The following is a 25000-nucleotide window of genomic DNA, read 5'->3' on the forward strand; positions in this document are numbered from 1 at the left end:
CTCACAAGGCAGCATTTGGCATATGAATGAAAGCACCATTATTGCACGACTTAACACTTTTAAAGCCTTTTTCCATTTTTATAAGACATTCGTGTATATTTATTAGGGGGGGGGTTTAAGCATATGCACTTACATACAGTAACACTGATCATTTCCACAGATTTATAGTCTATTTTAATCATGATGATAACGCTTTATAAGAAATTCGTGCTTTATTTATAGGCGGGGCTAAATACGCAAAGTGTACGCTTACTCGATCCCTTTTTCCGTTTACCCAAACTTTCGTCCACGAAGCAGTAGCTTTTACGTCATTTCCGAATTTCGACGCATGCGTACCGTGGTTTTCTAGGGACATGGTTAATATGCTCATTTGGTCTCTGACCGGCAAACTGATAGCACAGAACAAGAGTGTTGATTTGTTTAAAACATCTAACATATAATAACTGAAAATGACATCTCAAGTTAAATGCGAAAATTTAAATGGGACCAGCAAAGGTATTTAATTTGATTGTTTCATTTATCAATGTTACTTTTTTCTGTGATTTTATAATTAATTTGCAATCATGTTAGGCAGACGCTTATAAAAGTTAATAGCACGTTGATTGGGAATTTCAGAGTTATTTTTAGCTTTACGCTCTAATAATTTTCTATCATAACACAAGGACGTGATTCCTTTTCTTGCATTTGAAAAAGTCAGCATTTTCAAATACATTTCTTATCAAGGTCAAGATAGTTCAACCTATGTTATTATCTAATACTTTTCGTTGGAAAATTTTATATAGATACTGTATTTCATTTATCTTTGTGCCTAATAATTGTGTTGCGTTGTATTTTTCCATTACCCAATTTTTAAATGAATTTAATTGTGGATCTTTTTTTTTTTAAACAATATAAATCAGAAACAAAGTCTGCATTGTACTGATAATTGATATTTTAATTACTGTATACTGTATTAATTATTTGATTTGATTGACTTAATTGACTGACTGACTGATTGATTGATTGGTTGATAAATAATATAGTAAAGGTTCTCAGCATTTCATTGTCAGGCATAATTTTATGAAGTTTTCATAAAAATAAGTCTATTATCCATACTTCGAGTAAAATAAAACAATTTTATCTCCTATTAAATATTTAAACCAAAATTACTTAAGGTGGATTTTTACCAAACTTCACAGGACAGATCAGTTATATAAATGTTTCCAGCCAGATGCAGAAGTAGGCCACAAGAGCTAAAAATTAACCAGCAAAATGAAATTTTCAGAAACTACAATGCCCAGAGCACAGATATTATTCACATAGCATCACCTTTGTTATATAAATCATTCTTCTGGGTTAAAAATGGCCACACAATGTTGGTCACTTAATTTTTTAAGCTCAACTTCTTTTCAAAGAAAAAAAAATAAAGGTATTTTATTTATATTTGGATACCTTGCTACCAAACAAACATATTGAATAATTTAGATATGACCTTGACCTTTAATTGACCAAGAGGTACTTGTGTGACTTGGAGAACAATGGGTAACAGTAAATTCTCTTTGATCCTATTCATTCCGTTTTTACTTGTGTGTCTTTTTTTAAGCCTTGTGTGACTAAAAATGGCCAAAAGGATCAAAGGAAAAGTCACACAAGTACCATTTTGTGAGTATGTCCGTCGGTCCGTTAGCAATTCGGTTTCCGGAGCATAACTTAAGTTCCATTTGGCCCACAATGTTCAAACTTCATAGGATGATTGTCCATATTGAGTAGAAGACCCCTATTGATTTTGGGGTCAAAAGGTCAAAGGTCATGGTCACTATAACCTTAAAACTGAAAACAGTTTCCGGAGCATAACTTAAGTTCCATTTGGCCCAAAAATATTCAAACTTCATAGGATTATTGTACATATTGGGTAGAAGACCCCTATTGATTTTGGGGTCAAAGGTCAAGGTCACTAGTACCTTAAAATTGAAAACAGTTTCCGGAGCATAACTTAAGTTCCATTTGACCCACAATATTCAAACTTCATAGAATGATTGTCAATATTAGGTAGGAGACCCCTATTGATTTTGGGGTCACAAGGTCAAGATCACTATTACCTTAATACTGAAAACAGTTTCCGAAGCATAACTTAAGTTCCATTTGGCCCACAATATTCAAACTTCATAGGATGATTGTCCATATTGGGTAGAAGACCCCTATTGATTTTGGGGTCACAAGGTCAAAGTCACTTTTACCTTAATACTGAAAACAGTTTCTAGAGCATAACTTAAGTTCCATTTGGCCCACAATATTCAAAATTCATAGTATGATTGTGTATATTGGATAGAAGACCCTATTGATTTTTGGGTCACAAGGTCAAAGGTCAAGGTCACTATTACCTTAAAATTGAAAACAGTTTCCGGAGCATAACTAAAGTTCCATTTGGCCCACTATATTCAAATTTCCTAGGATGATTGTCCATATTAGGTAGAAGACCCCTATTGATTTTGGGGTCACAAGGGCAAAGGTTAAGGTCATTATTAAGTATTAATCAACCAACAGCTGTAAAATTTTATAGGATGAACAGCTAATTCCCATGTCTTATAAATGCTTCATCCATACTAAAAAAAACACGTTCGAGCATATAATGGTGCTCTTTTTTATAAATGGATTAACTCATATTTAGGCACAATATTTTTATACCCCGCACAACAAAGTTGTAAGGGAGGTATATACTGAAATCAGTTTATCTGTCCGTACGTCCGTTGGTTTTTCCTTATCCGCCCAATAGCTTCAGACTCCTTTGACTCACAGTCTTCATATTTGGCATGGAGGTTAGTCATGACTAGTAGATGACCCCTATTTATTTTGAGATCACTGGGTCAAAGGTCAAAGTCACAGGGGCCTTGACTAAAAAAAAGCTTGTCCGCTCAATAACTTAAGATTCCTTTGATCCACAGTCTTCATATTTGGCATGGAGGCTAGTCTTGATTGGCTAGTCTGCTCAAATGCTTAAGAATGCCTGCAGTGTATTGATTTTGACATTTTCACATATGAAGCATGTAGAATACATAACTTAGCAATGCACTGGCTTAGTAACCTCAGATTTGGCAGGGAGGTTGTCCTTGAGCTCTAAATGGCCACTGTTGATTCTGACAAAGTGGTATGCGGGGTATTCACGCCATGACAGTAACAGTTCTAGTTAAGGTCATGACCTTCATGTATATCAAACTCAATTGACCTTGACTCATGTATTACCTTGTAAGTCAAATTATTGAATTTCACTGATTATAGTTATAATTAGCTGTAACTTGGTAATTAATCAATGGATTATCTTTATACGTGGACAAAACCTTTTGGAATTTGGACAAGACCTTTGAAAAGGTTGAACTGACCCTGACCTTGAGCATTAAATTACCTTGGCCATCGAGGTCAAATATTGAATTTGGTAAAAGTTGTCATAATTTTGTTATGTATGTACGGATTTGATTCATACATGGACAAAACAACTGTTGTGACCAAAAGGACATGTTGAATAATTTAGATATGACTTTGACATTTACCTGTAAATGACCTTGACCATCAATGTCAGATGATTGAATTTCTTATATTTTCTTAACTTTGTCATTCATTTATGGAAATGATTCATCCTTGGACAAAACAACAAGTGTGACTAGACAGACCTATTAAAATAAAAAAAGGAAAAACTTAATATTTTATCTTCAATATTCTTTTTAAAGATTTGTTTAAACCGTTTATCTGTTGCGTTTTTAAAAAGTACTCTGGTCAACGTTTATTTTTGATCTGATACATACAGTGCTAAATTTCTTGTTCCATTTTGAACCCACACAGGTGACATAAAGATGGAAATTCTATCAACAATGAAGGAGAGAATTATGATATTTGATGGGGGAATGGGAACCATGATCCAGCAGCACAGATTTGAGGAAGAAGATTTCAGAGGAGAAGAGTTTAAAGATCATCCTAAAAGTCTGAAAGGAAACAATGATTTGTTGTCCCTGACCAAACCTGATGTGATCTATGAGATTCATAAGGTATGTAGACTGTACATCTTAAACTTGTTCTTTTCATATCATATCTTGTGGTCATTTATGTAGATATGTTTTAATAGCCTTTAACCCTTATAAGCTTTGTTTTTTTTCTTTTAATGCACATTTCAAACATGGTATAGTGCAGATGATTGAAGTGGAAGTGTGCATTTCAAATTGAAATTGTGCATTGCCATGATAACAGCTGTGATAAACGAAAAAAAGATTTTTTTTTTTGCAAAAGCCTGCACTTCCTTACTGCCTGATCAGACTCTTTCAAATTCAAATTTTTCCCAAAATTGATCATGGAAATAGGACAGTTCCATTAATCAAGCTGAATGAAAAAATCTTGAAAAAGGGTGATCCCTCAGAACCATTGATCACAATTACAAAATCAAAATTACACGAGAATCACATACTTGGTTTGGTGAGTCTTAGTAAGGAATAATGAAAGATAAAGAGGAATGAAAAGACTAAGTCTGTTTAAAAAAATGCGCAGGTCAAGAGCTAACGTTTGATTTTGATTTAGTTTCTCCCTGATAATTGAAATGATTTTGATTGGTTATTGAGGATACAAATGTTATTTCAGAGTTACCTGGATGCTGGAGCAGATTTTATAGAGACCAATACATTTAGTGGAACAACAATAGCACAAGCTGACTATGGGATGGAACATATTGTAAGTATTGTCCTTATTATCTTCAGTGGCATATGGTAACAATATTATTGTAGTCATAATGATTTATTTAGATGATAAAATACAGGCCTGGTGTATACACTACACAGTGATTTAAGGATCAAAATTTAAAACTAAAAAATACTCCAATGTTTAATATTCAATGATAATTTTCATAAGACTTGAAACACTGCTTATATGAAATTTTAGAAAATCTTTTATTCTAAATTTTGATACTGTTACTATTGTAATTCGGATGTTTTTTCCTCTCTAAGTAAGGTTTAAGAAAATTTTGCCTAAAATCTTAAATGATGGTAAGTTTCATACTTAAAAACAATGAAAATATAAAAATTTGATTTTTTGATTTCTAGATCGGTTTTTTTTGTTCAGGGACACTGGGACCCAAAAAACTTTTTAAATTTTGCATTTTTATTTTTTCAGAGCTACATTTTTTTAAAATCCTGCATTGGAGATGTAGGTATTAATAACTTAAACAATTATAATTCAAAGTACTTTAAAGATATTTTTATTAAAAAAACAAGCAATTTTTTTTTTAACTTTGTATACACTTTTAAACAGGGTTTTTCAAATTGGGAATTTCGAGGCCGGGTCAGGCAAAAGATTAGGCATGTAAAGCTGCATTTAGATGTTATATCAAATGCTAACCCCAGCGGGTGGAAAAGATATCTTTCAGGGGCCCAATGGGGCCCCAACTAACAGAACCTTGTCTATCTCCCCTTCAGTTAAACAGCCAGATTTTCCAGGAAACATAAGTTTAAGGGTCATATTTTATAATTTTGAGGGAATATTTATTTTTTTAAATTTTTTCCCTGTTTGGGGGGCTTTTTTAAATGCAATTTGGTTTTTTAAGCTTTTTTTTTTTAAGAACTTTTTTTCTTGGGTTTTAAAAAACTAAAAAAGGTTTTTTTTTTAATTTAAAATTTTAAAAACAAAAGGGTTTTTAGGAAACCCCTTAAATTTATTTAAAAAAGTTTTTTTTTTTTTAGGGGGTTTAAAATTACAGCTATTAACACCCGCAGACGGGTTTTGAGTTTTTAAATTTTAAATTTTTTCAACATTTTTATTTTAAAAGTTTTCTTTTATTTTTTGGTCTCCCCGAAAACTTTTTAACAAAGACCCCAAATTTTTTTTTACAATATTCAAAAAAAAAAATATGAAAAACAAAAAAGTTTTTTTTTTTTTTTTTTTTTTTTTAAAGCTATTTTCATGACTGATTATCAATCTTTTAGTATTTGGGAGTAACCATTTGGAATAAAAACCTATTTAAAATACATAGTTTTGTAACAAATTTGGCATTAAAAATAGTTTTTATTTTCTCAGCTCTTCTTTTAAATCCAGGTTTTCCTAAAAGAAAACATTGGTTGTTACATAGATAAATATTAGCAGGCTGAGTGGTGGCTAAAGTTCATTAGCAATTTCTTTTGTGTGCAACTTCTACATATGTTAATTTGATCATTACAACCCAACATTTATTAAAATGTTTATCATCAAGTGCTCAAGGGCATATTGTCCGTATTTATTTTAAGTTTTGAATGCTAACTTATTTTAAGTAGATTGTTGGTGTTGGAAGCCAATATGCTTTTTTTTTGCTTTAAGGGGCTATATAACAGTTCAAGAGAATATAAAAGGAACAATAAAGGTTTCATTCCGTGAATTTTCAAAGGGTTTTTATGGGCTAGTTTAGCCCTTTTAAGGGGAACAAAAGAACACGGGGAAAAAAAAAGAAAAACAAGGAGGAAAAAAATTAGCCCCTAAAACCCAAAAATGTTGGTCTAAACGTTCCGTTTCCTGTCCGATGCAAACATTTTTTTGGGTTTTTAGGGGCTAATTATAACAGTCCAAGAGAATTAAAAGAGAAGAACAATAGGTTTTCATTCCGTTGATCAAAGAAGTTTAATGGGCTTAGTTAAGCCCTTTTTAAGAAAAAAAGAAAATTAAACAAAGAAAAGGAGGAAAAATAGCCCCTAAAAAAAAAAAAAAACCGCCCCCCCCAAAATGTTTTGGAACGTCCCGTTTACGTTTCCTGAAATCTTTCTTGTTTTGAAACCCAACTTCCTTCGTTAAAAACCGGATTGGGCAGATTTTTGCTTTTTAAACTTTCCAGGGGATTTGAAACAACCCCTTAATGTGTAGATGGTTTAAGCTAATTTAAAGGAAAGGAAATTTTTTTGCCTGCGACCAAATTTACAGAATTATGGGCCCCTTTTTTGATTTTTTCACTATATACTATGTAGAAATTTTTTTGTGTGTTTTGAACGGCAGGCTCCTCCCTTTAAACCGGGATGACAAGATTTTTTTGCTTTTAAACTTCCAGGGATGAACAAACCTTTTAATGCGTTGATTTATTGTAGATTGGGTACCCTAAAAGGAAAAAGGAATTTTTTTTTGTTTTTTTTTTGCAAACCCAAAAAAACAGAAATTTTTGGGCCCCTTTTTTTTTATTTTTTTTTACTTTTATAATAGGAAGGTGAAAGCAACTCCCCCTTTTTTAAAAAGGGGGTGGCAAATTTTTTTTCCTTTTTTTAAAATTCCCGGGAAAGAACAAAACCTTTTAATTTTTTTTGGTTTGAGAAGAAAAAAAAGGAATTTTTTTTTCGCCACCAAAATTTAAAAAGAATTAAAGGCCCTTTTTTTTTGAAAATTTTTTTTTCACTTTTATACCATTAATATGTTGTTTAGTGGGGGCCCCGTTTTTCCTCTGGACAACCCGTTTTAAATTTTTTTTGGTTTAATTTTTTTTGCACATTTTGTTTTTTCTTGGAATTTACCTTTTGGTTTTTTTTTATTAAAAAAAAACCTGTAACTTGTTATCTTTATTTTTGATTTGATGAGTTTAAGTTTTTGTGAAGCTATATTATAGAAGGCAGGCTAAAGGAATTATTACTTGACGGAGGGGAGTTTGGTAAGTGTGTTACTAGTAAGAAACAATTTTTGATACTGCAAATTCAAAAAGTAAGGCGACATAATATTTATTTCAAATTCAAAAACATAAAAGTTTTAACTGGTTTTATTGTAAGACAAGAGAAAGTTGTTTTATTTGATATCTGAAATGTTTTTTATAGAAAATTACAATGTTATTTAAGTGGGGGGAAAACATTTATTTGCAGCTGTTTGTTTGGAATACAATATTGAGTAATTATTTTTTCAAAAGTGAGCATATCTTTTTCATTGCAAATTGTTTTTAAGTTGAGAAGTTTTAGGTTTTTTTTTTTTAAAATGCTTTTTTTTTTAAGTTTGGAAAAATCTTAAGAAAATTCATTTTAATGGTATAAAAAAATGATTTTGAGCTCTTTTTTAAATATTTGGAGTTTTTGATTGGGATTTTTTTTTCTGTTTTATGAGTTTCATTTTGTTTTATTTTAATGTTTTTTTCTAAAAGTCCCTTTTTAAATTTTCTTGGGAAGGTTTTAAAACCTTTTTTAACTTCAAATTAAATGCTACCCAAGGGAAAAAAAAAAAAATTTATTTTTTAAAAAAAACATTGTACTGTTTGTGTTTAAAATGTTCCAAAGTACAAAAACTAGTAACTTTTTTAATTTTTTTGTTTTATTTTTTTAATTTTGTTTTAAATTTTTTTATATAAATTGCATGTTTTTTTATAAATTAAAAAGTCTTTTTTTTCAGGCTGCACTTTTTTCTATAAAAGGGAATTATTTTTAAATTTTAAGCAATATTTTTATGTTTTTAATATTTTTTAAGTTATTTTTTATATTTTTTTTTTTAAAACCCTTTTTTAAAAAAGTATCCCCTTTTCAAAAAAGGGGAAGTGGAAGTAAAATTGTTAAAAGTTTTTCAAGTGTATTGTAATGGATATTGAAATCTTTGTATTATGTATAATTTTCCCTGATTTACAGAAGGTTGATTTTATTAATAAACATTATTATGCCCCTACTTCGAAGAAGAGGGGGGGTGTTATATTTGCTTTTTGCACCCTTGTCGGTCCGACTTCGGGTCCGTAACCAAATGGTTTCGAAGTGATAACTAAAAATAAACCCTTAGGGGCCCTAGGAAATTTTTCAAACTTTGGGTATTTTTGGATGTTTATTGAAATTGATTTGGTTCATGACCAGTAGAATGACCCCTTATTTTGATTTTTGGGGTCAAGGGGGTTCAAAAAGTTTCAAAGGTCACATTGGACCTTGTTATGTTTTCAAACGGTTTTTTCGAAATAAATAATTTCAAGAACGTTTAGGCCTAGGATCTTCAAACTTGATATTTGGTGATTGGTCATGAAACCAGCAGATGACCTCTATAGATTTTTTGGGGGTTCAAGGGGTCAAAAAGGTCAAGGTTCACCATTGAACCTTGAAAAGGTTATTATAAATAAATAAAACTAAAAAAAAAAACGGTTTTTCCGATTCAATAACTAAAAAAAAGGCTTAAGGCCTAGCGGAACTTCAAACTTGGCTTATGATGATTTGGTCATGACCAGCAGATGACCCCCTATTGATTTAGGGGTCCAAGGGGTCAAAGGTCAAGGTCACATTGACCTTGTAGGTATATATAAAAAAAAACGGTTTCCGATCAATAACTAAAAAAAAGGCTTAGGGCCTAGGGAACTTCAAACTTTTGGTAAATGATTGATTTTGCGTCATGACCAGCAAATGACCCCTATTGATTTAGGGGTCAAAGGTCAAGGTCACAATTTGACCTTGTTAGGTAAATTAAAAACGGCTTTTCGATCCAATAACTAAAGAACCCTTAGGCCTAGGTACTTCAAATTTTGGTAAGATGATTGGTCATGACCAGCAGATTGACCCCTATTTGATATTGGGGGTCCCAATGGGGTCAAAGGTCAAAAAGGTTCACATTGACCTTGTAGGTAAAAACGGTTTTTCAAGATCAATAACTAAAGAAACGCCTTTATGGGCCTAGGGAATTTCAAAACTTGGTATGATGATTGGTCATGACCAGCATATGACCCCTATTGAATTTTTGGGGTCAAAGGTCAAAGGTCACATTGACCCTTTTAGGTAAAAACGGTTTCCGATCAATAACTAAAAAAAAGGCTTTAGGCCTAGGTACTTCAAACTTTGGTTATGATGATTGGTCATGACCAGCAGATGACCCCTATTGATTTTTTTGGGGTCAAAAGGGGTCAAAGGTCAAGGTCACAACATTTGGAAACCTTTTGTAGGTAAAAACGGTTTCGATTTAAATAACTTAAAAAAACCCCTTTGGGCCCAGGAATTTTCCCCAAAATTTTGGGTTTTTGAAAGATTTTGGGCATTTTACCAGTAAAATACCCCTTAAAAAAATTTTTGGGGTCAAAAGGGGCAAAGTCATTTTGGGTTTACCTTTTTTACTTAAAAGCCGTTTCTGACCAATAAATCAACCCAAATCAAGTTTGCCCTTTGGTTTTTATATTTTTTTTTGTGCTTTTTTTGGTTTTAAAACACATTTTGGAAGGTCTTTTTTTGTTTTTAACACTTGGCTTTTTTTTTTTAATGAGGGGGGTTTTGTTTATTCAAAAAAATTTTTTGTATATATTATTTTTTGGTTTTAAAAATTTTTTAAAAAACTTTAAATTTCTACACACAACCCCATGGGGTTTACCCAAAAATTATTAAACCCTTTTGAAAAAAATCAGGGCCCGTAGAAATACTTTGATAAAACCCTTTTTTTTAATTGCTTGTTTCACTGGGTTTAGGAAAATCAGCATTTTTAAAAAACCTGATCACATGACAAAATTTTGGGTCCGAAAAGGGGGGATAACCCTTTTTTTTTTAAAAAACTAAAATTTTTGTTTTATAATATTTCCTTAATTTTGTTTTTTTGGGTTCCCCTTTTATTTTGGGAAATAAGCTAAAATCTGGTTTCCCGTTTGGGGCCCCGGGTTTTTCCAAAAACCTTTTTAATCCGGAAAACCTTTTTTTATCGAAAAAGAAATGTCCGGTCCGGAAATTTTTTTTCAATTTTTTTTTTCAATTTTGTAAAAAAACCTTTTTGGAAACCAGAAAAACCCGTTTTTTACTCGGGAAAAATTCCCCGGGCGATTTTTTTTAATTTTTTTTTCTTTATTTTTTTTCTCTGGGAAAATTTTTAAATTCTTTGGGAAACCGAAACAAAAAGTTTACCCCCCTAGATTCAAAATAAAAAAAAAAAAATGGCAAAATCATGCAGGTGGGAAAAAAACCCCCCGTTTTTTAAATTTTGCTTTTATTTTAATTTTGGTTTAAAACCCCCTGGAGTTTTAGTGGGAAACATTTTCTGTGGTTTAAACGTTTTTTTGATCTACGAAGGGTTTTGGGAAAAAACTTAGCTTTCCCCTTTTATCTACTATAATTGCTTTTTAATTTTATTGTTTTTTTGTTTACCTTCAATAAAAATTTTTTTTTTTGATTTTAATGCAAAATTCCTTTTTTTTCTTTTTGTAAAAGGAATTAAAAGAAAATTTTTTGATTTAAAATTTAAAGAAAATTTTTTTGGACAAATGTCAGTTTAATTCGGGGGTTAAAACACTGAATGGTTTAAATTTTAAAAGGGAAACAAAAATTGACAAATGCTGGTACGGGGTTATTTTAAATTTTATTTTCTCAAACCCTTTTTGTTTTTAAAATTTGTTTTGATTAACTTTACCCTTTGAGAATATAAACATTTTTGCTATTTATTTATTTATTTATTTATTTTTGTATTCATAGTATTAAAATGAACGATAAAGATTGCAAAAATAAATAATTTTATTGCAATTTCAAATGCATTCCCGTTTTCTTTCCTTAAACTATTTTGCCAATAACATGAACAAACATGTAAAAAAACCTTCTAATTTCGGAAACCTTCCTAATCTGGAAACCCTTCTAATCCGAACTTTTCTTCTGGTCCGGACGATTTCGGATTATACAGGTTCCACTGTATATTGAATAAAATAACCAACTTGAAAATAATTGTATGATATTATAAAACTTGAAATTAAGATAATTATAATGTTCATTTTCAAATGTTTGTCTTTAATCTCCAACTAAAAAAAGTCAAAGAAAGTGAAACATTTTATGTTAATAAAGGACAGTGCAATTTTGTTGCATTTATTGCCAAACTTTGTTAGGAGTAGAGCACATGTGTATTGATATGTTAAATGATATGTTTATAGTGGTTAAGGTGTCTGCCTCTCAACCCAGGGATTGTAAGTTTGAGTCCTATTTGGGTGATGACCATGTTTCCTTATATGGTACCAGTACTGGTTACTTCCTGGAAGAGGACTCAAAAACAATCAATAGCAGAAGAAAAACTTATTTCAAAGTCAAGCGAAAATGAATATGTTTAAAATAAATAGTTATATACTATAATTATATTACATATAACGTTAGTAAGATGTATCTGTTGCAGGTATCGGGTACTATTGTTGACAAAAGTGGTAGGACATTGTCAGGACAAACAACAGAGGCATTTATTATCAGTGTGTCTCATGCAAAACCAATGTGGTATGTATTTCTGAATCTTTTGGTGGTGACAGATAAACTTAGATTCAGTAGACTAGTAAATAATGCAAATTTATCAATATTTTTTTTTTGTCTTTTAGCTTAGCTCAATAGGGAGACCATTGGATTAGTTATCCAAAGGTTGCTGGTTCGATCCTCGTGTGGAGTGAAATTTCTCCATGACAAGTGATGTAGGAAATTGAGTATAATAGTCACTTGTTTTTTCGCTGTTGATTCAGAAATCATGTGGAATTAGTAGTCTGTCACTTGCAGAGAAATTGGTATTTACAAGTTAGCTATCCAGGAAAAGCTGGTTAGGTGGATGGACTGCCATGATATGATTATTTGGGAGTTTGAGAGTTCTACCTTGATGCCTGTAGTACTTGACAGAATGGAATCTGAGATTTTTTCTACCAGTAAAGCTTGCAAATGTAACCTTGACAGTGCTAATTAATTGAAAGTAAACTCGAAAACAAAAATATTGTTGTATATTACAGCTTAGGTTTAAACTGTGCTCTGGGTGCATCAGAAATGAGACCATTCTTGCAGGCAGTCAGTGACAACACAACTGCATATACTATATGCTATCCGAATGCAGGTATAACTTACTTAATTAAACAACACAATATGTGTAACACCATAATGGTTGAAATAATGATGGATTAATGGTTGAAATTTTTTTTCTGAGGCAAAACTTCAGTGATACATATTCTGAAGGCCAGATATAAATATAGTATGATATTTACTAAGGAGACTGTTAATTTTATTTTGAATACAAGCAAAACTATGATTTAATGTAGAACATAAAATTTGTAAGTTACAGCTATATCACAAAAAAGTGATTAAAATAATAATAACAAAGAATTTTTCCAGCAGTGTCAAAACAAGATAAGGTTGTGTTATTTCTGAAATAAATTCAACAAATACATATTCAGTACATGTATGTGCTTACTTAAGAATGTAAGTTTTTTTTGCTCATCTTTGACAATTTCTATCTTTAAGCAACATTTTTGTATACATTGTACTTACAGAATGTAGAATTCTACCAAAAAGACTTCTTGAGTTAGATTTTCAATAAAAACTAAAATGAAGATATTGAAAGAAACAAAGTACAGTTTTCAAAGAGATTAAACGTTATGATTTCATTATAATATATACATATGCTCCATTTCTAGGGTTACCAAACACATTTGGTGAGTATGATGAAACTCCAGAGATGATGGCTGCACAGTTAAAGGTAATTGATATGTAAATGAAATCATTCAAACTACTTTTATAGGTATAGGGATATTTCCTGCATATCAGACAGGATTATTTCCCGTTAACACCGATGCTAGAAAAACCTGTCTTACACCCCCCCCCCCCCCCCCATGTAAGACAAGTCACATACTTTAAATGATGTCATTGCCGCGTGCCTGTTATGACTGCATTGGGGAATACCTAGCTCTTGGGTAACTGTTTAGGTGAAACTTGGCAGAACCTCATTACTTTCATAAACGGTAACCCTTGTGCTAGATATTTAGGTCTGTACCAGCAGCCAGTGTAAGATTCTTATAATATGTATGCATGTATCAGTATATGTTTTCATGAAATACGATCTGTTTTTCATGAAATCGAAAGAAAAAAAGATTTTAATAATAAAAATAAAGACTTGGTCAGATTGAATGAATTTTGTTAAAAAAGGTGTAACACAAATATCAGTTTATAAAGAGCATTTATTGCAACCAAAATTGTTTGTACCCTGTAGATTAAAGATCTTATACATTTTCTCCAGTTTGTTCTTCTGTTATAAGGTTTTCTCACACCATTTAAATATGTCCTTAGGTTTTAAGGTGATATTGGGTCGTGGTCAGGGAGTTGAAAAATTGATGTCACATTTTCATTTTTAGTTTAAGTTTGGCGAATATTTTTTTTTTAAAGTTAAGATCAAGAAATAAAAGGGATCTTATATCAGTGTCACAGATATTGTCTGGAATCGTTTAATTAACCATTTACACAATTTCAGAGTTTTGCCCAGGCTGGATTATTGAACATTGTAGGAGGATGTTGTGGAACAACACCAGAACATATAGGGCAAGTTGTTATATTGATCTGTTTCTCTTATGTATAACAAATTTTAAGTTCACACGATTCTCAAGAGTACAAGGAACTGCAGCGACAGAGTGGTTAGGGTGGCTGACTTCCAGTCACTTCCCTATCATCTCTGTGTTCAAGTCATTTCAATGATTTCAGTAATGTTACATCATTTCATTTTGATGAAGATATCAAAAGTGAGATATTTATAATCAATTGTAATATTGGCTTATTGATAATGGCTTAATAAGAAAAGTTTTGTTACAATTAATATAGAAAATTGCATTAATATTAATGATCTGTAGATGAAAGAACAAGTATATTTCCTGAAGTGCTTGTAAGGTCAGTAACTATTTACTATCATTTCATAGTAAAAGAAGAAAAAAATATTTACTTTTTTAGAGCTATCAAGGAAGCTGTGCAGCAGTATGAACCAAGGATACCACCTAGCTCTATAAATGAAGGTTACATGCTACTATCTGGATTAGAAGCCACTAAAATAGGACCATACACAAACTTTGTCAATATCGGTGAGAGGTGTAATGTGGCAGGTTCCCGAAAATTTGCGAGGTTGATCACGAGTGGAAACTACGATGTAAGATTAATGTTGTAATGCTAACCATTTGAAATCTTGCCATCGTAAACAATTGCCTAATCAACAATTTTCTCACTAACCAGATAGAAAAATTTGTAAATGTTACTAAAAATAGCGGTGTTGGAAAATCTTATCTCACAATGGGCTTATCTCACACTCAACGTGCAGCATTTCTAAAAACGTATTCCTACACATACGCGATTCACTCCTATTTTAACAAAAATGAAACGTCAAAAGGTCAAAATGTATTAAAAATATGTGAGCTAATCAAAACTAGGTACGTTGTAATGTGCGTAGCAAGTAGTTTCACTGATATTTATTGTGTCCAGGTGAGTGAGAAAAATAATCAATCATTGGGTTAGATAGAGGATAGGGAAATCCCAACCCGAGGGTGATCGGTTCCATCGGAAACGAGCCTCACCAAGACTCGTTCCCGATGGAACCGATCACCTTCGGTTGGGATTTCCCTATCCTCTATTTAACCCAATGATAGATTGTATTAATGTCACATCTGTAAATGCTCTGACCATGCCCTATAATGTTCGCTTCATTCCAGCATTTTAATATGAAATTATGCCACATTAAGTAATGGGCAGTTCGAAAAGTTAAAGCAGAACAATCTTCGCGTTTTTTCATTAATATTGCTATCCTTTAGATTTAGTGGTTTACATGTAGAGAATGTTCCATTTTCAGGAAGCTTTAACCATAGCTAAAACACAAGTAGAAAACGGTGCACAGATTATTGATATTAATATGGATGAAGGAATGTTAGATGGTGTCGCTGCTATGACAAAATTTGTGAATCTCATCGCGTCAGAACCGGACATTGCAAAGGTTCCACTGTGTATCGACTCGTCAAACTTTGCTGTGATTGAGGCAGGTTTGAAATGCTGTCAGGGAAAGTGTATAGTTAATAGTATAAGTTTGAAGGAGGGAGAGGCAGACTTTGTAGAGAAAGCGTTGAAGATAAAACAGTATGGTGGTGCTGTGGTTGTCATGGCATTTGACGAGACTGGACAGGTATGTCTTAATTTAATTATTTTGATTCAATGATTTGATTTTGGTTCTATTTTGTTCTTGGATCAATTGGATATAATAGAGAGGGGGGGTTAAATCATCAGACTGTTTGAACTAATGATTATACAGTCATGATTATGTTCTGACATTGTCCTTTGAGCTGTGCAACATTTTGCTATGCTCTTGATGTGTTTGGTTTGTATGGACCTTCACTGTATTAAAATTTTGTAAGTTTACAATGGGGACAGGTCCTAATTCAAAGCAGTGCAAATCCATTTCTCATATTTAATTTTGAATAGATTAAATCCAAAGCAATTACCTTTTATGAAATTTACAAACACTGTAAAAAGACTTTATTTCTATCTAATTTACCCTTTTTTCAAATGAAAAATGCATGTTCTTAACCCTTATCACTCTAAATATCTTAAATGCATTCGTGCATATTTCAATCTGGATAAAACCATCATTTTTAGGAAAACTTTAGAATAAGAACTGACTGAATAGCTAACTGAGTTATTATCAGATGACATGGAAATGCTAGCTGATCTTGGTCAGGTCTGCACTGGCCGCATTGGTAGAATTTGTTGCCGCCAGCATGTTAAAAGTTTAGTATTATGAAAACTACAAAAATGAATAAAGTTGTGTGGTGCCCTAATGGTTAAGGTATCTGCTTCTCAATCCAGAGACCTAAATTGGTCACAATCATGTTTTCTCGCCAGTACTGATTATTTTCAGGAAGGTGGACACTAGAATAAAAATGAATGAAGTTGTGTGGTGCCCTAATAGGTAAGGTATCTGCTTCTCAATCCAGAGATCATAGATTAAAGCCCTAAATAGGTCAAAACCATGTTTTCTCGCCAGTACTGATTATTTTCAGGAAGGCGGACAGAAGAATGGTTAATATAAGGGGGAAGTTTTCTTCTCAGGTGATCAGAAGTAGATACTATTAAAACTAAAACCACATACTCTTTTACAATATTTAAATCAATGTTGTTTAACCTTCTTTTGTACTTTGATATTGGCAGGCAACAGAATCAGCAAGGAAAGTTGAAATATGTACCAGGTCATACAATATTCTTGTCAACAAAGTCGGTTTTAACCAGAATGAGATTATATTTGACCCAAACATCCTCACCATAGCAACAGGTATGGAAGAACATGACAGATACGGTGTAGAATTTATAGAGGCAACAACAAAGATCAAGGTAGGATTTGATTTTGTCTTCTGCATCATTTTCATGATCTGCAAAGTTTAGGAAAGGGTTTGAAGATTGAAATAAAACTTACCTTAACTTGCTTTCCAAGTCTATAAAGTTTCTGTATAGACTAACTCCTGAATAAAGAATACTTGGGTTTTTCCCAGCTATATTGGTCAAAGTTTGTTTGTACCTACGGATTTGCTAGGGAAATCCACATTTGCCAAGTTCCGGATAACGTCTTTTGCAAACATTGCAAACCATATTCAAACAGCATTTATGGTGACATGGGTAGATCAGGTCTTCCCAAGAAGGCTGAGGAATATGTTTAGTTTATACAAATGTATTTTTGTTTGATTGTGTTGGAATCTATAAGCTCATTGAAACACTCTGGAATCCATTCATGGAACTAACCAGTACTTAAAGTGTGAAGTTTCTTGATCAAGGAAACAACGATGTGGTTTGAACCCACATGGTCTGCAATCTTTAGATAACTAGTCTGATGCATAGCCCACTCTGCCACGCCACCACATAGGATTTATGTTTATGTTATGACAGATACATAAATGTCATTTTATAAATTTTAGTATATTTGTTTGACATGTAATTAAATATTGTTCATGTATGTTTGTAGGAGACTTTACCTGGTGCTAGAGTGAGCGGTGGACTGTCAAATTTCTCTTTCTCCTTCAGAGGTATGGAGGCAGTGAGAGAGGCCATGCATAGTGTGTTTCTGTACCATGCCATAAAGGTAAGATGAGTTATTCATCCTTCCACTCAGAGAATGGTTGACAGTATAGTGGACAACTTGCCACTCACAGCTATGGGTTCAAATCCCCATGTGGGGAAGCTACGGAATGTCAGTGGTTCGACTCGGGTGCACGTTCATGCCTGAAATAACACATGGAAGTGCACCTGATGTCTTTCTCCACCAGTAAAGCTGGAAAATTGTCGTATGACCTATACTGTGCTGGTGCTACGTAAAACCCATAAAAAAAGGTATTATGGTAGAGGAATATAGTTTTAAGATTTCTTTGTCAGGAACTACAACTCCAAGTTAAATATTTTGATGAATATTCTTGAACATGTTTTCAACAGTAGTAAAAGGAAATGTGATTTGTATAGTACCATTGTATTCCATTAGTTTTTCAAACATGATTTTCTGTTTTATGACTTTAAATGAAACAAAAACAAACAAACAAAAATATAAAAACAACAAAAAAAAAATTAATTTGCATTAAGAAACTAAAATCAAATGGTGAATATGAATATTTGTTAAAAACGGATGCTTTTTTTGTTACAGTCAACTATCGTTATCTCGACATCGCTTTTCTCGATATTTCGTTATCTCGATGAAATTTTGAAAGTCCCGATTTTCTTCCTTCTTTATCTATATTGGAAATATTTGTTTATCTCGATATTTTTATTTCGATATTTTCAGTATCTTGATGTAAAATTTCAGCCCCAACAGTTATTTTCAAACTATTATCCTTTGTTTATCTCGACTAATAGTTTTCTTTCATCTGTTCCCTTCAGACGTGTGGAAAATAAATATTAGACGATAATTGCTCAATAGCGCATGTCATAATGATGATTATGTTTGTAACAAGTTTAGCTGCTATAATAAAAGTTAATAATTAGCATGTTGATTGACTTATGTTCAAAATGAGTGAATTTTACGTTCTTTATAAATATTCGCAAAAAAAAGTATCAATTCTTTATGACTTTAAATGAAATAGTGAAAGTATAGAAACGATATCGTTGCAATATTGTTTTACAACATCACCTCCAAATTAATCAGCAGTCGAACAATCTCGATAAAGACCCAATAAATAATACGGGAGAAATATCCGGATCAACCACCCAATCACTATATTGATGTATTACTGAGTAAACCTCACTATGTGTTTTTATCACAGACACCCGTATTTCCGCCTGTAAACATCCGCTAATATTACTTTGTTAAATATTGACTAGGCGTATGAAAACAAGACATGGGGATATCATACTTTATTTGACATAAGGTATGCACATGTCTTTTGTAAAAATCAGTTTCTGCATTATTCAAACCCTAATATGTTTATCTCGACATTTCGATATCTCGATAATTTTTGGACGGTCCCGATGACTTCGATATAACGAGAGTCGACTGTAATTCATAATTGTCTTGCTATAATCCTTCTCATTGTGAAATCACTTACTATAATGGATACTGAATACATTACAGCTATGGCAAAGGAATTACTTGCCCATTGATAAACTTATGTTATGTGAAAAGCTGCATTGTTTATTTTCTGATAGAAAATAAGTGTATAATTCATTGCATTTATTATTACAGGCAGGTATGGATATGGGTATTGTGAATGCTGGATGTTTGCCAGTATATGATGATATTGAGCCTAAATTGCTAGAAATGTGTGAGAATTTACTGTGGGCTAAAGATCCAAATGGTACAGACAAACTGCTATTATATGCACAGGTAAAATTGCACAGTTAGATTAGAAATGGTGATCACCCATGTATCAATAATTTATCATGGTCTATTGTTTTCTACCAACTCAAACTCTTATTAAGTATAATATTTGTTAATATTATGAACACTGCAGACACATGTAATTGGACTTATGATTTAAAAGAAAGAAAAAAATTTAATAATGTACTTTGTAAATATGAGGTTTTGGTTATGAATAAACTTAGACTTTTTGTAGTATTGTTTGCTTGATAACTTTGATAAAAGTTGTTAATATAAACAGTACCTACTTACTTACATACATTTGTCACATGTAAAACAATCTTTGAATATGATAAATAATGTAATTCAAGAAAATGTTAAATAATCATTGAACAATGTAATTTTCAAGAAAATACCACTTATTGCTGTGTCATGCTCAAATTTTGATTATAGAGTCTTTATTAACACATCTTTTATATTTCAGTCAATGGGAAAAGATGCAAAGAAAGCTGCAGTAAGTGATGAGTGGAGAAACAAAGATGTTGAAGAAAGGCTGTCATACTCTCTGATAAAGGTAATACTATACAGAGATAGTTTTGCTTATTTCTTGGGTTACATTATCTATCTTACCTGAGAAAATAAATGATATGATGTCTTCATAAAGATTTTGATGTTACATATCACACTTAAAGGCCCAACTGGGCTATAAAAGCCAGCAGATGGCGCTAGGGCAGGTGTCTTATTAATTTTATGCATGCTTCACTTCAGGGACCCTTTTTCAAAGATTTAAGATTAATTACCAAATGCATTAAAACAACACTTGGCATGTTTGTAGGCATAGATATTTTTGATAAAGATTGACCAAAATTATTCAAAATATAACTTTGTAAAGTGTATTTCTGGAAAAAAATACTGGCTGTCAAATTTGAAATTTGAATTTCCCTGGGAGGAGCCATGTGATCATTACAGTTCATGAACCTTCAGTAGTAAACAAAAGCACGTGGCAGTGTTGAGATTTGTAGCAGACGATGTATATTTCAGGGAGGGAGGTTTTCAGCAGACGACACATTGGAATGCTGAATAAAACAATAACTTTTACTGACTTGCTTTATCAAATCCAACAAATTTACAATTATCCATTAAGCTATAATTTTTTTTTAATTTCAAAGTACTGATTCAACTTGTATTTGAATGGTTTAAACTTCATGAAAACAGTAAAAGTAACTTCCAGGTATATTTCATTTACACTATATTTTGTTGTAAATATTTTGTAGTCAAAAATTACATTTCACAAATGTTAATCAAACTAAATGTTGCATATGCATAAAATTTTTATACATTAACAGTTTAAAAATATTTTAAATTCCTTTCAAGAACATTTTTAGCAGTTTGTTCCTAAAAGAAATGCCCCATTTAAGGCACATCTTTTGGATTTTGATATAATTGTCTGACTTGATGAAGGACACATACAGCATTCCAGTAAAAAAAAGAAAAACAACTGACTTTAAAATAATATCTGGACTTGACTTGATAATGTCTTTAATTAATTAAATCTTTGAGTTTATATAAAACATCCGTTAAACCTCTCCTGTGTAAAATCAGCTGTTTTTGTTTACATTCTCTCTGCAGGTTAACACTGCATGCTATTTATAGTTCAGGGTTTATAACAGACAGTTTTACATCACTGATTAGTCACACCCACAAATACTCGCTGCCGTGGCAGCGAATGTTGCCCCTTTAAATGTTTGTGCTGTTTGACCAGTTGCTTAAGTTGAACTTTTAAATAATGAAACCGCTTGGAAAAGCAATGAAATTTCCAACCTCAAAGCAGAGCAAGTCCATTTTAATGTGTTGTTACAGTTTCTAAATTCATTATTCTAGTTTGTTCTTCATTTTTTGTATGTTTTTTTAATAACTTACCAACAGTTCAGTTCAGTTCAGCTTTTTGGCAATCAGCAATAATTTTGCCTTTGGCCATTTACAATATTTTCAACTTCTGTCAAAGACACTCAACACAATGTAAACTCAAAAGTGTGTCTATAAGCTTAAGCTTCCTGCTCAATTGAACTAAAGTAAATTCTGTATAGAAAACATATTGACAAAAAACAACAACAACAACAAAAAACATATATTAAATCAGGAACCAAATAATATACATAGCAATACAAACTCTGGATGAAACAATAATAATTTAAAAGTACATTAAAAGTTAAGAAAGGATTAAAGTTTATGTGGAACATATATATAATCAAATGAAAAAACAATTTCAGGGTATAGACAAGTTTGTTGTAGAAGACACTGAAGAGGCCCGACAAAATTCACAGAGATATCCACGACCATTGAATGTCATAGAGGGACCTTTGATGAAGGTATTTTTGTATATTAATCTTTAAACAAACTTTATACCTGTAATCCAATGAAAAGGCACTTAAAATCATGATCAAGACAGTGACTTATGCCCATATGCATATTGCATACATATTGTTTTGACATTCACTAGCTTCCCAAGCAAATTTTAAAGGAGCTTTACTGAGTTCAAAACCTAAAACAAAAAGTTTGAAATTATTATTTCATAAATCAATTGATAAAATGGATAATTCTGTAAAAGATGATAAAGAAATATGCTCAGAGTTAAGTGAAAAAAAAAATTGTGCACAATTTTTATCCATTTTTCGTTGAAAAGCATTGCACAAATTTCTTTTTTTTGACATTTTGCCAATAAAAATACTTTTTCTGGGAAAATGGAGTGAGGGAATGAACTTAAACTTTGCACTTTAGACAAATTGAATGGTATGGTATGCAAGTCTTGATTAAAAATGCCAAGTCCATTCAAGTTAAAAAAAACATCAGTGGAGTCCCTTTACAATTATCTTTAAAAAAAATATTTTATACATGTATTGACAATTAAAATACCTATCATAAAATACGTACATATTCATATTTAAACTGATAAAAAAACAAATATCTAAACATATTTTTCAAGGGTATGAGTATAGTTGGAGATCTGTTTGGTGCTGGGAAAATGTTTTTGCCACAAGTGATTTAAGTCAATAAGCTAGATCTAAAAGAAACCCGGGCCGGGTTCTGTTTCCCCCATTTTAGGGAAAAGAGAAACGGACGGGGCTCGTTTTAAAAGAAAACGGGAAAAAACCCTGATTGGGTAAAATTTGTTTTAAAGTTTTTTTTACAAAAAGGTTAAAAATTTAAAATTTTTGGGGGGTTTAATAAAAAACCCAAAATTTTTTAAAATTTGGGAGAAAAAAAGGGTGGTTTACAGTTGAGATTTCATTTTAAAAATTTTAAAAAGGTTTAAAATTTTCGGAAAATTTGGTTAAAGTTTTAAAAAAAAAACAAACAAAAGTGAAAAAAAAATTTTCACTTCATTTTTTTGAGAATTTTTTAAAAAAAACACCCAAAAAGAAATTTGGAAAGAATAAAAGTTTTTTAATCAAATTAATTTGAAAATGAAAATCTCAGATTTTGGGAATTTTTATGATTTTTAATTGAAAAATGAAGGTTATTTGAATTGGTCAATAGCTAACTTATGAACTTAAAAACACATACTGGATATTTGGCATAAAGAAATGTTAACTTCGGTACAGATTCCACCAACACCAAGTGAGTCATTGACTGTACTAAAAAATCAATGTATGAATGTTTAAAGAAATGTGTTATTCAATATGCAATACTTGAAAGAAAAACAAGATTAGATCTGCCAACATTGCTGATTTTGTTTCCTAGGAATCAGCATTTGTTGGTACAGTTGTAATTGCGACAGTGAAAGGGGATGTTCATGATATTGGCAAAAATATCGTAGCTGTTGTACTTGGTTGTAATAACTTCAAGTAAGTTTAACTTTGTATGATTTATTTTTCATTTTGTGTGGAAGAGTTTTATGTGGTAAATTTTGATAATGTAAATCTAGGCTATAGGTGCTATTCAAATATACTTTTACTCTACTAGGGTGTTTACAGACCTTCACCTGCTCTTACTTTTTCCTACTTAATTGATTAAAGCCATTTGAATGCCTGTTTTTAATGACTAGTTTCATAAATTGCTTCATTTTGATGTGGTTGACCTTAGTTGAAATTATTAGGAAGAGTCCCACAAAAATGAACACAAAATCTACTGTACAGTCACAACTTCATGTAAAGGTGTCTTCTTTTTCTATAGTGAAGCGAAATGATGTTTAAATGTTAAGTAAATTTGAATGCTTAATTTATTCCAGAATATATCAAACTTCTTTATCTTCATGCTTAATAATCTTACTTATGTTTTTTTAACGATGAAACATCATTGAATTTCCAGCATAATGGAAAATTAAGGTGGTAATTTATATCTGTATTTCATATTGTATTATTCCAATTGTTGTCTAGCTGAAAAGTGCACTCTTTAATTTCAGAGTGATAGATTTAGGTGTGATGACACCATGTGATAAGATTATACAGACAGCCATTGAACATAATGCAGGTAAATCATAAAAAGGCTTTGATTAACAAAGACTAGATGCTTGTTGGTGTTAGGTATTAGGCCTCCTGGCAGAGACCCTTTAGTTCTACCTATATTGAAAGTTAACAAATAGTCAACTATTGTTTGCATGACATAGCCCATGGAAAATTAATAAACTATGTGTAGTTGTTGTCCTTTGGTTTTCATTGAAAAGACACTATTAATGTATTTTCTTCATGATATACAGAAATAAACTGACAATGTTGAATTGTTTGTAATGATGCAGTCTGAAAAGTAAAATATACATGGATTTTTGTTCTAAAAATGAAAAGGTTTTACTAACCAGAAACGGAGGTATACTAAGTGAAGAAGTTTTTGTAAACATTAGATCAGTAAATGTGTCAGTTCACGACATTTACAGCTACAGTTAACTCTGCTTATAACAATATCAGGGGACTGCCGAATTTATATTGGTAAATCCCGATATCATAAATCTGAGTGGCAACCAATATGAAATCAAGAGTCGGAACCTCGGAAACAATGCTTTTATAAGTGGTTTATCTTTATTAGCAATATCATTATAAGTGAAATTTACTGTACATTGTATACATCTTTCCTCATAATTGAATTTTTAATTTAGTTGATTATTTATCTAAATATTTATCAAATATAATCTGTTTCAGATATTATTGGTTTGTCTGGGTTGATCACTCCATCATTAGATGAGATGATTTACGTTGCCAAGGAGATGGAGAGAATAGGACTCAAAGTGCCCCTTCTTATTGGAGGTGCAACAACATCCAAGTATGTACAATAGTTTACTGTTTTTGCATTGTTAAAAAAATGATACCATGTTTATGAGATAAATAACTAGTTAAACAAGAGCCACCGCCGGGCGGGGGCAACGCTCGACTTTTTACTTTTTCTAAACGAAAACATAGAAAGGTTTGAACATATATTGACGTTTCCTTTTTATAAATTTAGTTGGTCTGTCTTGTCACATTAGTTTTGTTTATATATTTTGTATATATAGGAATAGAAACATTAAGCATATTTCTAAAAATAGCAACAGTACGCAATTTCTTAAAATAGCAAC

At 31.6% G+C, this 25000-nt stretch overlaps 1 protein-coding gene across 1 annotated transcript in view; it reads left to right on the forward strand.

The window, feature by feature from the left end:
* Positions 1 to 338: 338 nt before the first annotated feature.
* LOC132719731 (methionine synthase-like) overlaps positions 339 to 25000 on the forward strand; it is a 36731-nt gene continuing 12069 nt past the window's right edge. Inside the window, exons 1-18 of the mRNA XM_060703581.1 lie at positions 339 to 495; positions 3814 to 4016; positions 4600 to 4689; positions 12031 to 12125; positions 12620 to 12720; positions 13298 to 13359; positions 14128 to 14195; positions 14598 to 14790; positions 15484 to 15810; positions 16833 to 17012; positions 17638 to 17754; positions 19342 to 19482; positions 19940 to 20029; positions 21726 to 21824; positions 22439 to 22492; positions 23197 to 23300; positions 23858 to 23925; positions 24588 to 24708. Coding sequence (XP_060559564.1) covers positions 450 to 495; positions 3814 to 4016; positions 4600 to 4689; positions 12031 to 12125; positions 12620 to 12720; positions 13298 to 13359; positions 14128 to 14195; positions 14598 to 14790; positions 15484 to 15810; positions 16833 to 17012; positions 17638 to 17754; positions 19342 to 19482; positions 19940 to 20029; positions 21726 to 21824; positions 22439 to 22492; positions 23197 to 23300; positions 23858 to 23925; positions 24588 to 24708 — 2159 coding nt within the window. The 5' untranslated portion in view covers positions 339 to 449. The remainder of the gene's footprint in view (positions 496 to 3813; positions 4017 to 4599; positions 4690 to 12030; positions 12126 to 12619; positions 12721 to 13297; positions 13360 to 14127; positions 14196 to 14597; positions 14791 to 15483; positions 15811 to 16832; positions 17013 to 17637; positions 17755 to 19341; positions 19483 to 19939; positions 20030 to 21725; positions 21825 to 22438; positions 22493 to 23196; positions 23301 to 23857; positions 23926 to 24587; positions 24709 to 25000) is intronic.

Source organism: Ruditapes philippinarum, unplaced genomic scaffold (assembly GCF_026571515.1).
Source record: "Ruditapes philippinarum isolate M1 unplaced genomic scaffold, ASM2657151v2 ctg5237_1_1_1_1, whole genome shotgun sequence".
NCBI classification, from domain to species: Eukaryota; Metazoa; Mollusca; class Bivalvia; order Venerida; family Veneridae; genus Ruditapes; species Ruditapes philippinarum.